Below are 22,877 nucleotides of genomic sequence, written 5' to 3'. Positions count from 1 at the left end.
TTTAACCCCACCACCACTCAACCTTTGAAGAGCTGCTGTGAAGGGGATGCAGACATTGCAACCTTTCACCCAGCAGCACTTGAATTGGTAGGCTGGGTCCGGTTTGGCTCAGCTGCCTAATTCCTCAGTGCACAGAGACAGATTGCATTGTTGGGCAGGTAGATATTTGCATCTTTTATAGCATGTGTCACAATAGGCAGAGTGGATCCCCAGACCAGTTGTTTTGCACTGGCTGAAGCAGAAGGAACACAAGGTGCGAGACAGAGCTAAGATGCAAAAACAGGTACAGTGGTACCTCGGGTTACATACGCTTCAGGTTACAGACTCCGCTAACCCAGAAATAGTACCTCGGGTTAAGAACTTTGCTTCAGGATGAGAACAGAAATCGAGTGGCAGTGGTGCGGCGGCAGTGGGAGGCCCCATTAGCTAAAGTGGTGCTTCAGGTTAAGAACAGTTTCAGGTTAAGAACGGACCTCCAGAATGAATTAAGTACTTAACCCAAGGTACCACTGCATTTACAAGGATGTGATGAAATGTAGACTGCCCAAAGATGAAGGTGATGAAAAGGAGGGCCAGGTCCCCAAGAAGAAGGTATTTTAATATATTCTGGGAAGTTTGAAAGTATGGAAATGAGACCCTTTATATAATTTGTGTTCATACCATCCCGCATATTTCCTATCATTTAAGTGCTTTAAAAACACAAACATTGACATGTCTAGTCTTCCCCAGCCCATTTGTCCAGCTGCACAGTTTCCCCCTAACTGCACATTTGGTGGTCAATTGCACATTAAAACAACAACAACCCTGATTTGTGAGTGTCCAGGAGCATCTGACTGCTCATTTTTGCAAAGAGGGTGCTGGGTGATAAGGATCCTTGATTTTATTTGGATGGACTTTTCACACGTCGTCCTGCTTTTGTCCCCCTCTCTCCAGTCTCACCTTGACATCTTGGAGCAAGCCAGGAATGCAAAGAAAGTCTTCTTCAGGAGGCAGACTCTGTGCCACACTCTGGGAGGAAACCCCTGTCCCCTGCTGACAATCACAGCCATGCCTGAGTCAGAAAGCAGTGATGATCTGGAGCAGTTCCGTAAGTCATGGATGTCTCTGAGTTAGTCCATTTCATTTGGTTTGTAGCCTTCCTCCATTTGGAAACTCAATGTGAGTGACAGTGTGCATTTAACAGTCATATGCAATGGATTAAAATGCAGCAGATGGAACCCTGGGCTGAACTGGGATTATCTGCCCAATTTTCACTGCTGTCGAGAAACACTCCCAGATTGGGCTTTGTTTTCTACTGTTTGTTTTTGGAAATGCTGCTTACAAGGACTGTGGTGAAAACTTGAATATTGTTCTTTCTAAAGTGAAGAATGGGATGCGGGTGGCACTGTGGGTTAAACCACAGAGCCTAGGACTTGCCGATCAGAAGGTCGGCGGTTCAAATCCCTGCGACGGGGTGAGCTCCCGTTGCTCGATCCCTGCTTCTGCCAACCTAGCAGTTCGAAAGCACATCAAAAGTGCAAGTAGATAAATGGGTACTGCTCCGGCGGGAAGGTAGACGGTGTTTCGTGCGCTGCTCTGGTTCGCCAGAAGCGGCTTAGTCATGCTGGCCACATGACCCGGAAGAAGTACGCCGGCTCCCTCGGCCAATAAAATGAGATGAGCGCCGCAACCCCAGAGTCGGCCACGACTGGACCTAATGGTCAGGGGTCCCCTTTACCCTTTACCTAAAGGGAAGAACTAGTTGAACTGGTTGTAACACCAAATAATGTCACTTGCTTCAGCAACTTGGCCAGAAATGGGCTGTGTACCCAGTTGCTTCAGGGACCAATGTATATTAAGTGTAGCCTGCTTGCTAGTTAAGGTGCCACTCAGACCTGGGGCATGCTCCAGGAATGATAACAACAGTGATGTTCTAAGTATGCAATCCACTTGATTTGCTGGATGAATTGTCAGAAAGAGACTGTACCATGTGGTGTGCTACAAGCTTGCCTCCGGGCAAGGCTGAATAATCATGTATTTACTTATTTCATCTGAGCAGTTTGGTTAATTATAGCTTTTGGGAGATACACCAAATTTCATTTCCCTGCCTCCTAGCTTTGATCAACCCCCATGCCTCACTCCCCTGGCTTTGCTTTGACAAGCCCTCTAATCTATGGGTCAGGGAGGAAGGGATAAGGGGGTCCATTGTTGCAATTTCATAAATGGCCAAGCTTTGGAAAAACACAGTAAATGTTTAAAAGGCTTTTTGTCACCGGTACAAATGGGAGTTCCCTTCATCACTTGTGGATAAGTCGCATGGATGGAAGATGTGGCTTTCAGCAAGGGTGTCATCTAGAACTTTGGAGACCCGGTCAGCTGAGGCAGTGGAGCAGAGCTGAAGACAGCTCTTCTTTCATTGCCCTCAGGTGTGCTTTTTGTTCCTAAGTCCACAAGGAACTCTGCTACTTTCCCCTGCTGTTACTTCCTTTCAAAATCCATTGCAGTAAGGCAGGTTTCTTTGCAGTGTAATTTTCAGTTCCTGCTAAAACTTTTTTGTTTAGGAACGTGTACCTAGACAATACCACCACCATTAATAAATGTCTTTATTATCCACTCTTCACTAGCAAGTCCTGGGTCCCAATGTAATTTTTTTAATGCATATTTGCTTTTAAAATCGCCAATTTTATTCATATTTTCATGAACTTGAATCCCCCCCCAGTATTTTTTCTTATGAATATTTATATTGTTTTATGTAAACTACTTAGAGGTTTATGTTGATTAAATAGTATACAAATCTTCCATAATGGCAACATCTACAATAATTTTGCTTTCCCAGAGAGCTGCCCCCCTCCACCTCTCAAAGCAGACATATAAAATGTGGTTTCTCAAGACTAAATCGACTTACTTGATGTATTTCAAAACATTTTTATATGGGTTAATATTTCAAGAAAAGGTGGGTACTGGTTGTTAATCCGAGGCACCAGGTGTGAGCAATGAGAACATAAGTAAAGCTCTGATGGATCAGGCCAGAGGTCCATATAACCTGACATCCTGTTCAGGTTTGGGCAAATTGAGCAAGATGAGGTTATGTAGGGAAGAGTTGAGGCAAACTTAAGCACCCTGGACAGCTCCATGCTAGACAGACTCCATAAGCTCAAAACCCAAGTTTCAGCACCAGTCAACCTGAGGCTGAGCTTTGAAAAGGAGCTGCAAGTCCGAGTAGTTAGCTGCACATTCAGTGAGTGGAACCTCCTCATTTAACGAACCTCAACCTGCTTTAGCAGGTTTGATACTGCAAGGGAGACTCTTCTTCCACTAGGGTGGGTGTGGAGCAAGGTAACTCCAGTGCCTTTGTCCAGAGTGGGATTGGCACAATGGGTCCCTCTTGCACAAGTGCTTCCGGGTCAGTAGAAACATCTGGTGCTGACCTTGAAGGCAATTCTCTTCCCCAGACCACATCCCTGATCTCATGCCCTGAAGATGGAGAGTACGGCCCCAGGGTCACATGAAAGGGAAAGTAGGCCAAGATAGGCAAGAGGTTGGGTTCCAAAGGAGGAACAGGAAGATAACTCAGTGCAGAACTAGTTGTTGGGAATCACAAGTGGGGAGAGGTCTGTTGCATTCAGGTCCTGCTTGCGGGCTTCCCATAGCCATTTAGTAGGCTACTGGATGTTGGATGTTGGTGTTGGCTTTCTGCAGTTTAGTAGCGCTGCAGAGAGCTTGCTGGGGAGACCATGCATACAAGGAACTCAAAAATAAGTTTAACAAAGGTTTTAATAACAAAAACAAAAACTCCTTTACACTAAAGATAACAACAACAAACCAGACCCAACCACCAACCCATCCCCCAGGGTAATGGGAGAGCTAGGTGCTGCTCCTTATATACTATACCCAATTGCTGACACAGCTTGATTAACACAACTCAGCAGCACCTGCTATGTTTCACAGCTGTAAGACTGGGTCTCGTTATTTGCCCTGGCCCTTGCCCTTAAAGACATACACAACTTGTGAAACAATAATGAACCTTCACATTTTAAAGTGACCATTCAACAGTTGGACTCTCATGGATCTTTGGTCTGATCCAGCAGAGGTCAGGTTCTAAAAGGATAAATAAGCAGGAGCAGGTATTAGGCTAGACCAAGCTAGGCTTCAGAAGTCTTCGAGAACTCTGGCTAATGACTTCCTCAAGCCTGAGGCACTGGTTATGTAAGGCTATGTCAGGGTTGGGGAAGCTGTGGCCCTCCAGATGCTGGCGGATTGCAAGCTCCCAGAGGGATGATGGGAGTTGTAGACCAGCAGCATCTAGAAGACCAAAAGCTCCCCAACCCAGACTTATAGATGTGATCAGGATGGTGCCATGGAGCAGCAAGAATTGGGCCATCACTTTCCTGTGAGCTGCCCTGGTGCTACAGAGAGTGAGACAACTGTCTCCTTCTCCCATACTGAGCCAGCTGCAGATGGGGAACTTCAGACCAGGGGAAGGTAACCATGTCCCTCCAGACTCTCCCTTCCCTGGTCCTGCTCAAGTTCTATTTCTGGTTTTAATGGAATAGATTTTGCTGGCCTGGATAGAGAAAACGTGTGTGTGCAGAAACCATTGACTTTTGCATGGCTGGTATGTAGCCTACTGTACAAGGGTAAGCGTTGCATTTGTTGCTCCTTTCATTTTGGTCTCTGGCCTCTCCCACCACTGGCATGTGGCCCCCAGAAGGTTGCTCACAAGGGACTGTGACCCTCAGGCTGCAAAAGGTTCTCCACCTCTGCTTTACAGGTGTCCCGTGATTTACAATTTCTGTCACAGAGCTGCTTGAGATTGCAGGCATTCCTTCTTGTCCCTTCCAGTAATTGCTTATTACTTATCAGTAATAGAACATGGGAAGGAGAGGCATAAGGAGCCACCCTAGTATTCATCTTCCATGCACAAATCTATTGAGACCTGCATGTTTTATACATTCCAGCACCCTCGTCCTTTTCTAATTCTAGAGATAACAGATCGGTTATTCAAGCTGCACGAACCTGCTTATTAAAATGTCGCTTCTCTTTGGAAGAGGGTTACAAGAAAGAGGGAGTCATCATAGAATTCACGGAGTCTCTCATTGCTTCTCAAATGCTCCTGTTCTAAATGTGCAGAATGCCCAAGGAAGCTGATTTGTGGCTGGTTTCATCCCACTCATCACCCCCCTCCCATGATAACCAAACACTCATATGTCCCCCACCCCCTGCCAACACTGCATATTCATTTTGGAAGATGTGGATGCTAAGCGAGAGTCTTTGATTGGCTCTTGCATTGTCAATGGAATTAAAGATTCCGCCCAGGACAAACTGTGCTATGACAAGTGTAAGGTTTTATTATGTATTATGTTCAGGCTGCATCATACAGCTTAGAAACTGCACCAAGGGGAGAAATTAAACTGTCACAGCATTGGGCACTTAACGCCCATGTTAAGTAAGGACATTGAAGTGCTCACTGTGGTAGCTGATGGGGTTTGAAACTAAAGCTGAACTGACTCACATTTCTTCTTTTATGGGGGGAGGGGGGCATTTTTGGCAGTGCCAAATAGCCTCCTCCCTTTTGGTAACTTTTTAAAAGCACTTTGAAAAACCTCACATTCATTTCCATTGCCTTTTCTTGCCCACATTTGCCATCACTTGCCTCATTGTGTTCCTACTCTTGCTGGAATTCCCCTGGGAGATTGTTTGAGAAAGGGAAAGCAATGGCCATAGTGGGATCCCTCTGTGCAGAGAGTGTCCCATGGTTTTGTGTATGTGTTTGCGTGTGTATACATGCCTGTAGGATTCTTACCTGCCTACGTGGACACCAGAACAGTTGTGTATATCATATTACAGTGGTATCTCAGTCTGCGAACAGTCCAGTCAATGAACGCTTCGGGGAACGACCTCCGCAAAACCAGAAGTAGGCGTTCTCGCCAGCAAACTTTCCCCCGGAAAGTAAACAGAATCCAACCAGGGGAAGAGCGCCTGTGGTGGGAAGCCCCATTAGGTAAAGCGCTCCTTGGCTTGAGAACAGTTTCAGCTAATGAATGGACCTCCACTGTATTTGTATTACATTTAGATACAATTTAATGCTAAAATACTACTACTACTAATAAAAATTTATTTATATCCCGCCCTCCCCAGCTGAAGCCAGGCTCAGTGCGGCTAACAACAATAAAATAATACAACATTCTAAAATCATTTAATTATAAAATTAAGTCAAATCAAATTGATGGCAACCATTGGGCTAGAGTTCTGCGAAGATTGCCAAAGGAGGGAGTCAGTCTGTGCCCTGGCCAAAGGCCTGGTGGAACAGCTCTGTCTTGCAGGCCCTGCGGAAAGATGTCAAGTCCCGCAGGGCCCTAGTCTCTTGTGGCAGAGCGTTCCACCAGATCGGAGCCACAGTCGAAAAAGCCCTGGCTCTGGTTGAGGCCAGCCTAACCTCTCTGTGGCCTGGGACCTTGAAGATGTTTTTGTTTGAAGACTGTAAGTTCCTCTGTGGGACATACCAGGAGAGGCGGTCTTCTAAAATAGACTTCTAAGTGGTTTACTATTTATGGGAGCCAGTTACACAAATGTTAACACCCCCAACTAAAATACACAACAAATCAATTCCAGGGAAACATCTATGATTGGCATCCGTCTGTCTCAGGAGGCAATGGAGGACTGTGCCTTTGGGGGAGAGAGACAGAGTTACAGCTCTTGCTGTAGTAGAGACCAATGCTGCAGAGACATTGAAACAAGAGGCTCAGGTTGAGAGATCAAGGGAATGCCTGCGTGAACAGGTGCATCTTCCAAAGCTAGCAGAGTGCTGATAAAGATGAGGCATCCCATATTTCAGAGCGGACTGCATTCTGCAACACGGGTGCTACCAGTGAAGAAGTCTGTGTCATGACAATTTGATAATCATCAGGCAGCAGCAAAATTAACTGGGTTCCATTGTTGATCGTAAGTCCTTGTTGAGCAATTTCATGCAATATTTTGTATGAAAGTGTGTAGATGTGTGTGTGTGTGTGTGTGTGTGTGTGTGTCTATTTTACCTGCTGTAAAATTGGTAAACTTTTATATATCAGTATAATTCCATTATCAAGGGCCACAGGATATGACTTGGTCCCCAAGTCGTTGGCTTGGCTCACTTTTCTGTGTGTATTGTGAGTTCTCTGCCCTAGAGGTGCAGTCTGGGGAGAAGCCCTGGGGGTGTGTGTGTGCTTATTGGCTCCAACCGCCAGAAGCATGGAACCCCTAGAAGCTTACCCTAAAGGGAATGTAGCCTTAGAGCTGAAAAAAGGACTTCTACTTCTGTCTTTCGCATGTCACTGTGTAGTCAGATGGAGTGGCATGACATTGTTACTCAGACTGTTATAAACCTACCTCTCCACCTCCCTGAAGAAACTGGAGAGGCAGGTGGCTGATTTAACTTCCTGTCCCATTGGGCTCCCCCTAAGCCCCTTTAGCGTCTCCCATAAAAGTAAATGACTGCCATTTATTCCATTAACTCACAGTGATGGGAAGAGCTTTGCCTGTTGATTATCAGCCCTATCAGGCAGCTGTTGAAGTCCCAAGAGCCCTGCCAGAAAGAAACGGATGGCAAACTTAAATCCAGGCTTTGTGTATTTGGAAGGGAGCCCTGTTGATTGCAACAAAGTCAATTTCAAAGGAATGGTGCTTAAGGTATACAGCCTCCATGTAAGCAAAATCATTGCCTTTTGTAATGTGTCATTGATGAGGCCATTGTTACCTTGCCTGGTTGACAGGGGAATGTTCTGAAGCAGCACTAGAGCTGAGCAAAAATTTCTCAGATGACATTCCTCCCCCCTGCGAGAACAGTTTTTTCTTTTTCAGACCTACATCTTCCGCTCAAAAGAAGGCAATTTCACAGATCCTCCCCGTCTGAATATTCTCCACCGCTTTTTGTCTGTGTGTGGCACCCACAATAACACTGGTTCTGGGGCATTGTGGAGTGTGCAAAATGATGGACAGACTGCGGTTGTAGCAGCACCAAAAGCAAAGAAAACCTCAGGAAGGAAGGGAATATCTGTACTTTCTACTATGATGAGTTCCATCTCTGAGAAAATGTTGGGGAACTTCTCCTCTCCCTGGATAAATTTGGTGAAATGGTCCAACCATTTCAATTTCTCTGCCTATAAATAGTGTAGAGAGGCCCATCTGTGCATAGCTCTAGGCCAGGTAGAGGAGATCCTCAGGCCTTGGGGCTGAATGTGACTCTCACCAGGCCATGCATCTCCCCAGCTTTGCTCCATGCTCTCTTTGATCACTTTTGCCCGACTTGAATGTATCCTTGAACTGTGGTCATGCCTCTTGCTGGCCTGGATGAAGGATGCAGAGCTGTGGTGTGTGTGTGTGTGTGTGTGTGTGTGTGTGTAGAAACCTCTGTCCTTTGGCGACTGGAATGTATGTACCCTACTGTAGAAAGGTAAGGTAAAGGTAAAGGGACCCCTGACCATTAGGTCTAGTCGTGACCGACTCTGGGGTTGTGCCGCTCATCTCGCTTTATTGGCCGAGGGAGCTGGCGTACGGCTTCTGGGTCATGTGGCCAGCATGACTAAGCCGCTTCTGGCGAACAAGAGCAACACACGGAAACGCTGTTTACCTTCTCGCCGGAGTGGTACCTATTTATCTACTTGCACTTTGACGTGCTTTCGAACTGCTAGGTTGGCAGGAGCTGGGACCAAACAACAGGAGCTCACCCAGTCATGGGGATTCGAACCGCCGACCTTCTGATCGGCAAGTCCTAGGCTCTGTGGTTTAACCCACAGTGCCACCCGGTCCCTCCTACTGTAGAAAGCTAAGAGTCACTTAAAACCATAGAATCATAGAATTATAGCGTTGGAAGGGACCAGTGTTAGAAACGGAGATATGAAAACTAGGAGCTAAATGGCACCTTAAACCTAGGTTATGGGTGCCGCAACAGAGTGTCTAGGCGCGCTTTTTATATCACAAGACTACAAAGCTGAAAATGAACCTCAGCTAAAATCTTATGTTCATTTTTCACATGGTCTAGTCCTCCCCTGCTTGCCCCACCCTAATATTCTTATGAGGGTTCCTTCTCCAGTCATCAGAGAGTAGCTGGAAACGGGGAGGCAGAAAGTGGAAGTGGGGAGGTCCTCCTTTCCCTCCAGCAGTGGCAGTTTTAATCTGAAATCTTAGGTGCAGTACCGCACCCAGAGCTCAGAAACTGCTCGCATTAATGAAATTCCCTGTCACAAAACGCGCCCAGAACAATGGGAGTTTCGAACGCTGGAAAGGACCCCAAGGGTCGTCTAGTCCAACTCCCTGCAACGCAGGAATCTCAACCAGATTATACATAGCACAGACTTTTGCTTCAGGGCTTACCCATTTTTTTGCCGCTGGCCACCCCCATTGATATAGGTGGCCCCTGGAAGGTTTCCCATGAGGGAATGTGGCCCTTGGGCTGAGAAACATTCCTCACCCATACTTTAAGCACTTATCTGGAAGGTTAGCCTCATCCACCTGTCAGTTCCACTGTGTGGGATATGAGCTGTGAGGCCTCACTGAAGGACATCATTTCACACTGGTGAAGGCATAGGAGCTGCTAGCTCTGCAAAATCTGTTAGCTTTCCACTGACAGCCACATAATAAGCTGTTGGTTGATCTGTCATTTTTTAAAATAAAAAAACAGGGGTCTATCCCCCCCCCCCCACTTTAAAAAATGAAATACAATTTCCCTACGTCCCTCCTAATTAAGAACAGCAAGGAAGGGCTGAGATGGCCACTTTTTCAGGGTGTTGTGAACTGTCGATTGTGTGTGGGGAAAATGTACACAGTTTAATTAAGCACATTGATTAAATCAATACGATTCAAACAGCTTAGCGCTCCAATCAGCTTAATCTCATTAAATGTAATTCGGGCCTCGATAATTGATTAATAATGCATTATGGTTTATGAATTATTGACTCCCGAGTTATTATAACTGTGCCTGCTCCCTGCATGACAGGCACGGCTGCATGTTAATTACAAAGAGCTCACGCTCTGTCCTCCCCCTCTCTTTTCAATAACATTTTCAGAGGAAAGAGATGACGTATCTGATAGCAAAACAGGAACTTAATTAGATTACGGCCTTGTCGCAGTTGCGCTCCCCTGAAGGCACATGATCTTGTCAGTTTGGGCTCAGGAGCTGGGGAGCTATGTGGTTGTATCCAACTAAGTTTTACCCATAGGAGATGCTTTGAAATTAATGGCTATGTATTAATATCAATGGGACTCCTCTGAGTATGTCTAATGCTGGATACAACCCAAAGGCCAGGAATGGGGAACTTGTGTTACCAGTCTTTAATGCTGCTCAAAAGCACAGACCCAGCCATGTTTACTTTAAAGCAAGTCCCACTTGTTTGCTCCCAGGTATGTGCATATGGGGATGGGGATGGCGCTGTGGGTTAAACCACAGAGCCCAGGACTTGCCGATCAGAAGGTTGGTGGTTCGAATCCCCGCGACGGAGTGAGCTCCTGTTGCTCGGTCCCTGCTTCTGCCAACATAGCAGTTCGAAAGCACGTCAAAGTGCAAGTAGATAAATAGGTACCGCTCTGGTGGGAAGGTAAATGGCGTTTGCGTGCACTGCTCTGGTTCACCAGAAGCGACTTAGTCATGCTGGCCACATGACCCAGAAGCTGTATGCTGGCTCCCTCGGCCAATAAAGCGAGATGATCGCCGCAACCCCAGAGTCGGTCAAGACTGGACCTAATGGTCAGGGGCCCCTGTACCTTTACCTTTATGTGCATATCGGATTGCAGCCTTAATATACAACTTCCCCTCAAAATAGGAGTCGGTTAGCTGTGAACTGTTACGAAGCTAGACCAGCTCTTGAAATAAATATTTGGGATGCAGTGCAGTGAAGCTGGTTGCTATTGTGCTAGGACTCACTTTCATGATTCTCCGAGTGGGTGGGAATCCATCTAATTTCCCAGCTGGAATGGCCTTCAAATACCCTCTGCATGCTGTGCTTCCAATCACCCATGTTTGTCTGGTAGAGCAATGAAATATGGTCCTCGGGAGGCAATGAACTCCTCCTTCTCCTCTTCTAAATGGTAAAAGAGAGCCTTGAGCTGTTACTGGGCCTCTGATATCCAGCTCAAACTGTGACATAGGGGGAGGGGGGAGAGAGAGGGCATATTTCACTGACTCCTGCATTTCCCCAGATTTGGTAGTAAATTCCAGTCACTCTCCTGCTGCTGGAGAGGCATGCATGAAAAGGTCAAATGTTGTTGTAGTGTTTAAAAAGAGCCAGGCAGGCATTTGAGCTACTCTAAACTGACTCTTCCTGTGCCAAGAGGCAGCTCTATTAAAGGAGGGCATCGTTTTTGGACTATCGCAGATGTGGGATGGCATCAGGAAGCAAAACAGAATGCACATGCAATGGCAGGCACCTGGAGCTCAGGGCTTGCCCAGTTTTGGACATTTTGATGACTTGCAAGCAAAATGCTCATCTAACGGCAGGATGTGGATGAAAATGAGACCCTAAAGTCGAGCTCTAGTTCAGCCGCTGGGTGCATATCAATGCATAGAACAGGTGTGAGGAAATTTTGGCCCTCCAGATGTGACTGAACCAGCCCCAGCAAGTATGGTCAATGACTAGGGATGATGGCAGTGGTAGTTCAGCAGCATCAGGAAGGTCAAAGGTCAAGTAGACTATGAGGTGCATTGATCAGTTAACTGTCTGATCAGAGACCTTGAGCCCAAGCGAAGACTCCTCTTGCAGCCTTCATCAAATTAGCTAAATCTAATTTGTTACTCTTACCTTTCTACAGCTGCCTATGGTGTGTGTTTGTGTGTTTGTTTGTGTGTGTGCGGGCACACACTCCATCCAGGAAAGCAAGAGACACCCATCACACTTCAAGCACAATTGGCCTCTCAGATCCAAGGCTAACACTCTAACCATTGATAGCATCAAAGTCACCAATTTGGGGCACAGCAGCTGAAAATGAATTGCCCCAAGTATCCTTTTTGGCATGAGTAAGGATGTCAGGGAATTCTAACAAAAATGGAAACGGGAGAGGAAATTGCTAATGTGGTTTTTTTAAAAAATCATATGTCTGGAATGGAAATCAATCCAGTGTATACGTTGTTGCTTTTGGTCCACTCAAGATATGCAGTTGATTATGCCTCTGTCCATTTGCATTGCATTTCCTTCACATTGAAATGAATGGTGAGGAATATTATAGGTCAATGTAATTTATGTAATTAATTATGTACATAATTTCCCTACAGCAGACAGTGAGACACTACAGCAGACAGTGAGCCTTGCAAAAGTGCTTAAGGAGGGAATGTTTCTTTCCCTTGCAGGTCCTTGATTTAATAAAGTTTTGGCCTTTAACCCCACATCATGTAGAGAAGTGGGGGAAATTCTGTTCAGTTCACATTTAGAGGTGAACCTACTCAATTCACATTTTCCAAAACAATACGTGAACTGAAGCGCAGCCATCTTTCAAAATCCGCAGCCCTCTGAATTTTGCAGCACAGTTCTCCAACCAAATAGGGTGTGGAAAGATACATATGCAGGTGGTAATGTGTCCATAAAACGAGATGTGTTTCTGAGAATAGCATGCAAAAAACCCACAGTCACATTAGGGGAAATTTCTTTGGGGGGAAAAAGTGCATATTGGGCAAAAATTCATACCAAAATGGGTATATTAGGAGAAATTACAACTAAAATGCTGATGAATTTTCCTAAAGAATTCTCCTGTGTTTCTGCAAACTGGTGTGGAAATGCAGAGGACTGAAGTTGAGATTGGAAGAAAAATGAGAAAGTAAGAAACCTGAAATTGTCAGATTCACCCATCCCTAGTCTTGCATGCTCATTTCCCATGTGAGGATACAGGGGTTGTTATAAAGGTGGCCTCTTTCCTCTTGCCTTGGTCTGCTTTGCCCAAGAAGCATCCTCAGTATTCACTCTGAGTATCATTTTAGTCAAAATCCAGAGGCGAGAACTCTATAAAATAATGCTCTAAATGGTCACAGTTACTGCCAGCTTCTTTCTCTGGAGTTTCTCTTTCCCCTTGCAGCAATCTTCATGCTATGTATCCCAGGAGCAGCCTCAAAAGCCTCTACCCCAGAAGGAGTGCTTTATGTCTGTTTTCATTCTAGTCACAATACAGCACTTCTCACCTGGAAAAGAGCTCTGGATATTCATTATCTGCCACACCGCGATTATATTCCTATTATTGTAGTCCTGGAACAGGCACACAGACACAGCGCAAAAGACAGAAGTGGGGGGTGGGGGGTGGAGAGGTATAATGGCTCAGCCATTGTTTTCTAATAACTGAACAAGAGCTTGCTTCTCTCCCCCACCTCCATTCCTAATAGCTATTATAAGAGCATCCCTTTGTCCTCCCACCTAATCTTCCCTGGAACAAAATGTGCATGTGTCATGTGAACATTAAAATGGCTATGGGGGGGGGGGACCTGGGCTCAGATCTTAGAGGAGCATGGATGCTAATGGTGTAAATTATCCTGGGTAAATGAACAGAATCGGCCCAATATGTTTGGCACCCTGCCCCGCCGTGTACAGAACCTGCCTAGGTTGACAATCAACTCTTATTTCCAAATGGGCACCCTCCTCTATTGCACCTGAGAACAGCAGACTGGCTTAAAAGGTGCAAAGCAAGCTAATTTAGGGAACTCTGGGAGAAAGGTGGTGGTGGAATTCTTCCCCTTCCGCTTACCTGAAGGAGCGTCTCCACCCCTATCATTCAGCCTGGACCCTGAGGCTCTCCACAGAGGGCCTTCTGGTGGTTCCCTCACTGTGAGAAGCGAAGTTGCAGGGAACCAGGCAGAAAGCCTTCTCAGTAGTGACACCCTCCCTGTGGAACCCCCTCCCTTCAGATGGCAAGGAGATTAAGAATTACATAACTTTTAGAAGACATCTGTATCGGGAAGTTTTTAATCTTTGGTGTTTTGTTATGTTTTATATATGCTGTAAGCTGGGGAAACCCAGCCAGATGGGTGGGGTATAAAAAATATTTTTAATTATTAAATTATCATTGCTATCTGCTGCCCGAGGCTGCTGCCTCAGTCTGCTGTTGTACTCGTGCCCTGCTTGCGGTCTTCCTGCGGGCATTTCGTTGGCTATTGTGAGAACAGGATACTGAATGGGATGGGCCTTTAGCCTAATCCAACAGGGTTATTCTTATTGTTCTTGTTAACCCCACAACACTGAGCTTCATAACTCAGTGGAAATTTGAACCTTGGCCTCTCAGATCCAAGGCTAACACTCTAACCATTGATAGCATCAAAGCCACCAATTTGGGGCACTGCAGCAGAAAAGGAATTGCCCCAAGTATCCTCTTTGGCATGAGAAAGGATGTCAGGGAATTCTAACAAAAATGGAAATGGGAGAGGAAATTGCTGATGTGTTTTTATAAAAAATTATATGTCTGGAATGGAAATCAATCCAGTGTATACGTTGTTGCTTTTGGTCCACTCAAGATAAGCGATTGATTATGCCTATCTCCATTTGCATTGCATTTCCTTCACATTGAAATGAATGGTGAAGAATATTATAGGACAATGTAATTTATGTAATTAATTATGTAAGTTACGCAATTTCACTAGAGCAGACAGTGCGACAAATAACATAGGGCTGGGGTTTTTTGGGGGGGAGGGGTTGTGGAAAACAAACTGCAGCAGATCTGAAATGGTTCCACATGCAATGACTGCAAAGCCTCTCTTGAAGATTCTTAATTTTGGGCTGGTTTGTGAATGCAGTCTTTCAGAGAACTTGGCCCCAAATCCGGCACAAACTAGAAGCCAGTGCAGTTAGCAGAGGACTGGTGTTAAATCATCCACAATGTGGAAATCAGGCAACAGTCTAGTTGCTCCATTTTGAGGCAGAATGATGCATAGAGACCTTTCTCAGGTGACATTGCTTGGGACAGCAAAGATGGGGCATTGTCATGCTGGTCAGCCATGTCATGCTGGTCAGGATTTTAAGAACACCAGAAAAGCCCTCCAGGATCGTGAAAGGCTCACCTAGCACAGCATCCTCTTCTTACAGTGGCCAGTCAGATGCCCTTGGTATGGGAAGCTCACAAGCAGGACTTGAGTGCAACAGAACTCTCCCCATGTGTGTTTCCCAGAAACTGATATTCACAGGCCTACTGCCTCTAACAGAAGTTAGTAGTTGTTGAACTTCTCCATGGATCTGACTAATCCTCTTTTTGAGGTCAAAAGAGTTCTAGTTCCCCAAACAGAGTGTACTGAAATATATTCTTTGCTTTTCTTTTTGTTCCATTGTGTCCTTCCCTATCCTTACATTTATGTTAATGAACTCTACATAATTGGATCAGGTCTCAGAACCGACAAGGCTCGTTCTGGAACTTAACTCTTTTTTCCAGCAACAGCACTTTCTCAGTAACACTTTGCAAAATGATATATATCAAATCACCAGTGCATTTAGAATTTAATTTGCTCTATCAGTTGCAATTGTCATGCTACTTAGTTTTGGAGGGGAGGGAAATGTAATTTCCCTGATACTTCATAATTCTTTTACAAGCCTTTGTCCCCCCGCCCCCGGTTTTCTTCACTGAATCTGTTTAAGCAACTGTTGAGGAAAGGGAAGGAGAGCTGTTCAGTAAGGGTCTTGATCTCCCCCTTTTGAAGCACACATACACATCTATTACCAACAGCTGGTCACATTTTAGTCCAGGAGCATGTCCAAATTCACAATTGCCAGAGTCAATAGGGTAGGGGACAGATTTTGCACTACTGTAATGGTGGCCTCAGGTGTACTTCCTTATTTTTGACTATAGATTAATTTCCATGGTGAAAATTACGTATGGCAACATTGCACTAAGGGCAAAATATACTCACAACCTGAGACTGGGTGGCTTAACAGTCATCAATAGAGACCCTCATGGAGGGTACAAATGCCTCTTCTCTCTGTGGTATGAAGGTTGTGGAGGAAGAGATAATATATTTCCAATGCTTCTGCTCTAAAAAGTAGAATGTGGCTTCAAAGGAAGAGAAGAAAGAATGAACTAACAGAAAGCACTGTTTGTTCCCTTACCAAAGCACAGCTGCAAAGCACCCACACACCCACACCCACACACACACCTTTTTGTCAGAGATGGGGAACCTCAGAGTCCCTCTATCAGGCCCTTGGAGTTTTTCTAGGAAATAGATGTCTTCTCGGCACTGACATTTGTCTTGATCTCCCATCTTGACTCTTGCCATGGTTCCTGGTTTCTGCCTGGCTCAACATCTTCCTACAGTTCAGTCTTGACTGGAGGACCAATGAATTCATATGACAAGACAGTATGTAACAGGCAAAATACAATAGGTTGATCAGGAACCAAAGAATCAGAGGCCTAGATCTCATGGAAATGGTAGTTGTGTTGGGACTGCACCACTTCTGACTGCAGGTGGGGAGTCATATAACTCAATATTCCTCCCACCAAAAAGAATAAATTCTTGCATCAGAAAATTGGTATGTATAGGGGGAAAGTTTTAGCATAGCTTTCCCTATGACATGCTACTCTTCTATAGGATTTTTCTCTTGTGGGGGAGTGCTCAGTCCCATAAGCTGTCTACTCGAAGACCGAACGAATACAGCCTGCATGGCAGCTTACAATCTTCCACAAGAACAAGGCCACTGGGTCTGTCAGTGTCTTCAGGACCTGGGACAGCTCTGAAGGGGCAGACTTTGTTCTAACAACAGCAAAGCCTGACTTAGCCTGACCAAATGTCAAATATTTGATTAGCCTGCCAATAAGCAAGCACTGCTGTAAGGTCAAGCTGTATGGCTCAGGAATGTGTTCCGAACCTGAGTTGTGAGAAGTACATTTTGTCAAACTGGAGCTGATGACTACTCTCTTAAATGCCTGTGTATAAATCCTGTTCTTTGGCAGCATGAGCTATTTAGCTGTGTTTCGCACATCAGGTCATGTCTTGCTTGCTAGGGCTCTTTGATGCCAGGGTCCTTTTTTGTACACTGGTTTGTCAAACAAGAAAAGAGCAAAAAGCATCAACAATGACACCAACTCCTAGGGAGGCAGCAGCCCTTTCAACATGGTGTTAAAGCCTTCATTTTTCATTTGATGGACTACAAGCCAGGGTAGCTTAATGGAAGGGCCATACACAGAAGCAGTATACCCTTAAATAACAGACACTGGAGACAGATGGCAAGTGAATGGCTTTACTTGTGCCCTTCTGGCCACCTTTGGGACTGAATTATGGACTGCTAGATGTATGTTAGTCTGATATATCAATAAGATCTTATATCATTATGACTGATCTCATGTTGACCCATCATGAGTTCCTCTCTTTTGTGATGAATGAAAGATGTTATCCCTTAATAAATGTGGGACCATCTGTATCATAGAAAACTGTCTTAAATAAAATTAGACCAATTGTCTATTCTAACTGTTAGCTAGGACCATGCACCCAATTCAGCCAAAGACTTGAAGATCAAACCTAACTGGGCAGAACTGGGTTCCAGCAGAGTCTGTTGGAGAAAGCTCTGGATGAGTCACGTTGGGCCTCCTGAAGCAACTCCAGGACTGTTAAGGAGTGAGACATTGGGCAAGAATGAGCTTTAGCTTGCATGTGCCTGTTCCCATCAGTGGAACACGTATGTGGAGTCAAACTGATGTAGCTCAATCCTTTGCTCAGGGTGCAGTCTTGCCAGTTGCAGGGAACATTGCTTTGCCATTGTGTACCCTGCAGGGAACATGCATGTGAAACACCAGTCAGCAGGATTGATTCTCCTGCTCTCTTTGGGGTGGGCGAGGAGACACAGTATCTCCTTCTCCCACCCTCTCCTGCCCATATGTTTAACTGATTTGGGAATGGATCCAAGTTAGGTCAGGAGGACTGTGTGCAGCTCTCCTGTCAGCTGCTCTCCAAGGTCCTAGCCAGAAGCTTGTCCAAGCACCTGCCACCTGCCAGGGTCTTTGAAACTGGATGTTCTTACATGCAGCGCATGTGCTCTATCGCTGAGCTGTGTTTCTCTTCCCAAACAGTTATTGCCTTTCTCCTAAAATGTCAACCAATGGCAAAGAGACCCTTTTACATATTGGATCTCAAAGAAGCCAAACTGATTGCTTTCAAGGAAAGAGTTCTTGATAGTGTGCTGTATTGTCCCCCACCCTATCTGCAATTATATATATATATATATATATATATATATATATATATATACACATTATTTTAATTCCATAGATAGTTAAATTGCTTTTTAATCATAACTATTTATATGTTTTATCCATGTGTGCTTTATTTGAATTTACTTTAATTTTTTGTGAGCTACCTTGAGTCCCAGTTCTGGGGAAAAGGTGGGGTATGAATAAATAACAACGATGCCGTCAGTTTATGCTATCCCACTTATTTACTTTAGGATGTGATACATCACTGCCCCATGACATTTAGGTTTTATCCAAATTTTGTGCCAGGGAAAACTGAACTGTGCATCCTCTAAAATTATGCAAGTGGAGAATATTTGCATGATTTCTTATTTTTGCTCCTTACAGGAAAGGACTGAGATAATCAGAGTTTTGAAACCATTTCCCCAAGTATCTTACTCAGGAACCTCATTGTCTTCTGAGACTTCAACAGACATCCCTTGTACACATTTGAATGTATCTGCTCAGCCATAGGGACTAGTAACTTGGGGAAATGAAAATAGAGGTTCTAAGGAAGCTGAATTTTCAACCCAGTGTCACAGTCTGAGGTTTTCCCACACTCCCATGGAAGTACCTTATTTATTTAGACTATTTCTATACTGCTATACCATTTGGTATATAAAAATAGTTCTCTTTGAGGGTTGTTGTTGTTGTTGTTGTTGTTGTTGTTGTTACAAGCAAGCAGTATTTAAATTTTATGAAATAAAAATAAATAAGCTGTGTACAGAAAGCGAAAGCACCAACAGACAGCTTAAACAACAAATGTTACAAAAAAAAAAATACACAGTTACCATTTCAAATGTTGAATTTATTAGTAAGCTATAGACCAACTCCTTCCAATTATCCACACTTACCCTTTGTTCTACTCTTTCCAGGCAGAGGTACATGTCTGAATGTCCCCGTGCCCCAATTTCCCCCATGAAAACCTGCTCTTTAAGCTGAATTGGAGTAAATATCAATTTGGGTTTTGTGTGGATTGACTTTTGCTCCGATTGAGCTTTAAAGAGTGGGTTTTCGCAGGGAAAACTCTGGACGTTTGGACACAGAGTTTGGAATTGTGCCTGGAAAGAGTGGAAGAAAGGTAAGTGTGGCTAAGCCTTCAGACTCCTGGCTATTTCTCAGGACTTTCCCCATCCACCTTGTCTCTCACCCAGGGCCTAAACAAACCTACAGCTCACCCACAAAAGCTCACAAAGAACAGAGTTCCTGGAGCCTGTTTGCACCTGTCTAGACTCTCACTTGTTGCCCGTGGACAGGAATCAAGGGGGCTGGAGAGTCCTCAGGCTGCCCACAGCTTTGCTCCCTTTAGCAGTTAAGTGTACTCTCTGCACCCAGTTCCAGGTGTATCGGGTGTGGCAAGCTTCCCTGGCGGTCCTAAGGATGACAAATAGGCCACTCCCTCCAGTCCCAGTTCTTTCACTGGCATCTTCCCAACTTTTCCTCCTCCAGCTGCCTTCCACCTTAGCTACATAGCCATGCATATTAACTGCAAAGCCAAGGAGCCTGCTCTGATCGCCACATCTCCATTCCACTCCCTACGCTCTTTCATGCTTCTTATGTACCACAGAATCAGTGCATTTGCCCCAATCTGCAAGAGTAGGCAGTTCAGATAAGCACAGCACAATAAAAACTGTGTTGGGTTTTATGATGGGTTTTAGACCCAGCAATAACTTTTTCTCTTCTATTTGTATATCTCTCCCACTGCACACAAACGCGCACCCTTTTTAGGCAATTAAAGATCTGTGGTGGGATGCATGTCAGATACCTCACGAGTAGAGTGCAGGCATAAAAAAGGCTTTCTGAAAGGCGAAAGGAGAAAAATAAATGAGCTCCACGGAGTATGCGAGCCATCCATTTTGTTATGACAATATGATTTACAAGGATACACTTTTATTTAAATAAGCGACGCTTCTTTTAAAAGCATTTTTGATTTTTCCTGACACAAATATGAAAAAAGAGATTACAGAAATAGCATGGCGTGGATACAAACTGCGTTCCAACCAGCAGGAGGTAGGATTTAGTGTTTGCCTGTTTCCTTATGCCGTGCCAAGCTGCCTAATCGAAGCAGATGCTTCAGCGCAATTTTTAGCAGAAAAATTCAGAGAGGCAGAATCTCTAGGCTGGGACCTAGGAGCGTTCTGCTTCTCCTTCATGAATAAAAAGAAAATAAAACAAGTGGTACAGGGCACCATAAAGACTGAAAACTTCATGCATCAGACTTTGTGGACTAGAGCCATTTTTTTTTTAATAAATATTTATTAGCATTTCAATAATACACATAGACACACACACAAAAAAAGAAGAAATAACAAAAAATACAAAATTTAGAAAAAAAAAGAACAATTAAAAACAAATGAGATTTCAATTGCTTATTTTCATATAACTTCTTTCTTAGACCTCCTCTCCCCTCCCCTTCTTGTATTCCAGTTCCTAGAGCCATTTTATCACATGCTCAAAGTCTGTCTATCCTCAGTTGCATGTGAGGGAGAAATTTGATTCAGTTTGCAGTCAAAGGCAAACTTATCTAATTCACATTTTCTGAAACAATGTGCAAACCAAACGACAGCCATTCTTTGAAAATTCACATTTCTCCAAATTTTGCATTGCAATTCTCCAGCCAAGTAATGTGTGCACAAAATGCATGCACATGAATAATATATGCATAAAGCACATGTGTTTGTGTAAATGCTGCATAAAATGCATTATATTGGGGGAAATTGCTTTGCAAAAACGTGTATATTAGGCAATTATGCATACAAAAGTGCGTATATTAGGAGAAAATAGCACCAAAATGCTGACGAATTTTCATGGCAACTTGCTTTTTTTATTATAAAAAAATAATTTTAAAGAAAAACATAGAACATAAAAGTGAAACATTTCAATCAGTACAAAACGATTTACAAAGCATAAAACAAGATCAAGGATTGTTACAAATAAATAAGCTGCTATTATGTAAACAATTGGAAGAATGGAGTGGAGAAATAAAACCTATCTTGCTGACAATTTCAAATTAATAAGCACCTTCCTTGCAGATTCCTGGAAATTGTCATTTCCCAACTGATGTGGAAATATGGAGAACCAAATTTAAGATTGCAAAAATGAGAAACTGAAATATACTGAAATTGATTTTTCTACCCTCCTTTGAGGCAGAGTAAGGCAAGAGCTTCAGGTGGCAGATGCTGGGGCAGGGGCAGTAGTGATATGTCAGGAGTTCAGGTTCCCCGCTTGATAGGATTTACTATAAAAACAAATAGCTCTGGATGGCTCTAACAAAGCCTCTGGCATCATTACTCAAGATGACCCTTCTGAAGACTCTTTCCAGCGTTGACAGAAGATATTGAACTTACAACCTTTACGTCTCTTGTTTTGCTGCCTATCTAGCGGCCCTCCCATTCTCCGACTTTTCAGACTGAGTGGATCAGCTCCAAACTCTTCCTTTTCTGATAGGCTGTATCTGAGTTTGTTCGTGCCTATTTTTGCTTCATGTGAGCTTTGGCTGTGTTCTAGCCTGCTCTCAGCTACTGCCTTATCAGTCTGCCCGTCAAGGTCAGGAAGAGCCGAAGTCTGCAGCTGTCTGCTCTCCCCTGCCTGACTAACATCTAAACCTCTCTGCTCCTGGCTGCTTTCTGCAGTTGACTGCAAACCTTCACTTGGAGCTGGCTCATTCCTGACATGATATCACCTCACCATTTCTCCTGAGCCCCCTGGCTGTGGCCTTCTAGGGGACAGAGGTTTATGTGCTACACGGAATGTTCTGCCACCCCATAACTAACCTTCTGCCTTCACGTGTGGATGACACTATTCCATTGCCAGTATTGAAATAGGATTCAACAGCCAGCGTCATTGGGGTGTCAGTGAACCTTTTCCATTTCTGGCAGCAAAATGCCTTCAGCCAACCCTGATCTATCACTCTGTCTATCTGTAGGTATGTAGAGAGCAAAATCAGTAAGCAGTGTGGGGTCAAAAAGGTCATGAATTGTAAGCATTGTAAGGTCTATGACATTCATGTACAAAACTCAAATGTGTGCCAGATATACTTAGCGGTAATTCAAAACATTGGCAATGGGGGTGGGGGGCAAGCTATCATAATTTTCCTGGCTTTCCTATGACATGATGGAGAGTGAGAAAGTAAACTTCAGAGTTCTAAGCTCATAGAATCAAACTCTCTGAAAAATTCTAGACATTCTCAAAGAATTTCTCCATACCTGATGGGATTCCATCTGTGCCAACTTGTCTGCTGAGAGCCCCTGTATGTCTGAAATAAAAGCAGTGAGTTGCTTCAAACCAATAATCGGATGTGGACTGCAAATGGTGTGTTTGTTTGTTTGTTTGTTTGTTTGTGTGTGTGTGTGTGTGTGTGTGTGTGTGTGTGTGAAAGAGAGAGAGAGAGAGAGAGAGAGAGAGAGAGAGAGGAGGAGGAGGAGGGGGGGCACAGCTCATACTTTTCTATAATAGTGCCTCTGTTTGCTGAGGTTATTAATTTTATTACTTTGAATTACTGTCACTCTTGGTCCTTAGAGTGTTTAAGGCAAGTTCTAACTCCCCACTCTCTTAAATATCAAAAGCATAGACATTAACACTGAAAAGAAAATACATGTCGTCCAAAACAACATGATTAATTCTCAAGAAGTAAATGCCAGCCCACCCAAAGGGATTTGGGGAACGCACGGCTGTCCTGTTTCGCAGCAAGAAGTCTGGAATCCTGCACTTTTACCATTTTAAAATTAGATTGCTTTATGCTGATTAGATAT

General features: G+C 44.2%; 1 protein-coding gene across 2 annotated transcripts in view; it reads left to right on the top strand.

Annotated features, from left to right (window-relative positions):
- Positions 1 to 22,877, top strand: part of AGBL1 (AGBL carboxypeptidase 1) — a gene marked incomplete at its 3' end in the record, with an annotated part of 421,386 nt that overhangs the window by 122,566 nt on the left and 275,943 nt on the right. For both annotated transcript variants that reach the window (XM_079954219.1, XM_079954220.1), the window contains exon 17: positions 934 to 1,087. In XM_079954219.1, coding sequence (XP_079810345.1) covers positions 934 to 1,087 — 154 coding nt within the window. The remainder of the gene's footprint in view (positions 1 to 933; positions 1,088 to 22,877) is intronic.

Source organism: Podarcis cretensis (genome assembly GCF_951804945.1).
Source record: "Podarcis cretensis genome assembly, chromosome: 14".
NCBI classification, from domain to species: Eukaryota; Metazoa; Chordata; class Lepidosauria; order Squamata; family Lacertidae; genus Podarcis; species Podarcis cretensis.
This window is presented reverse-complemented; position numbering and strand designations above follow the sequence as displayed.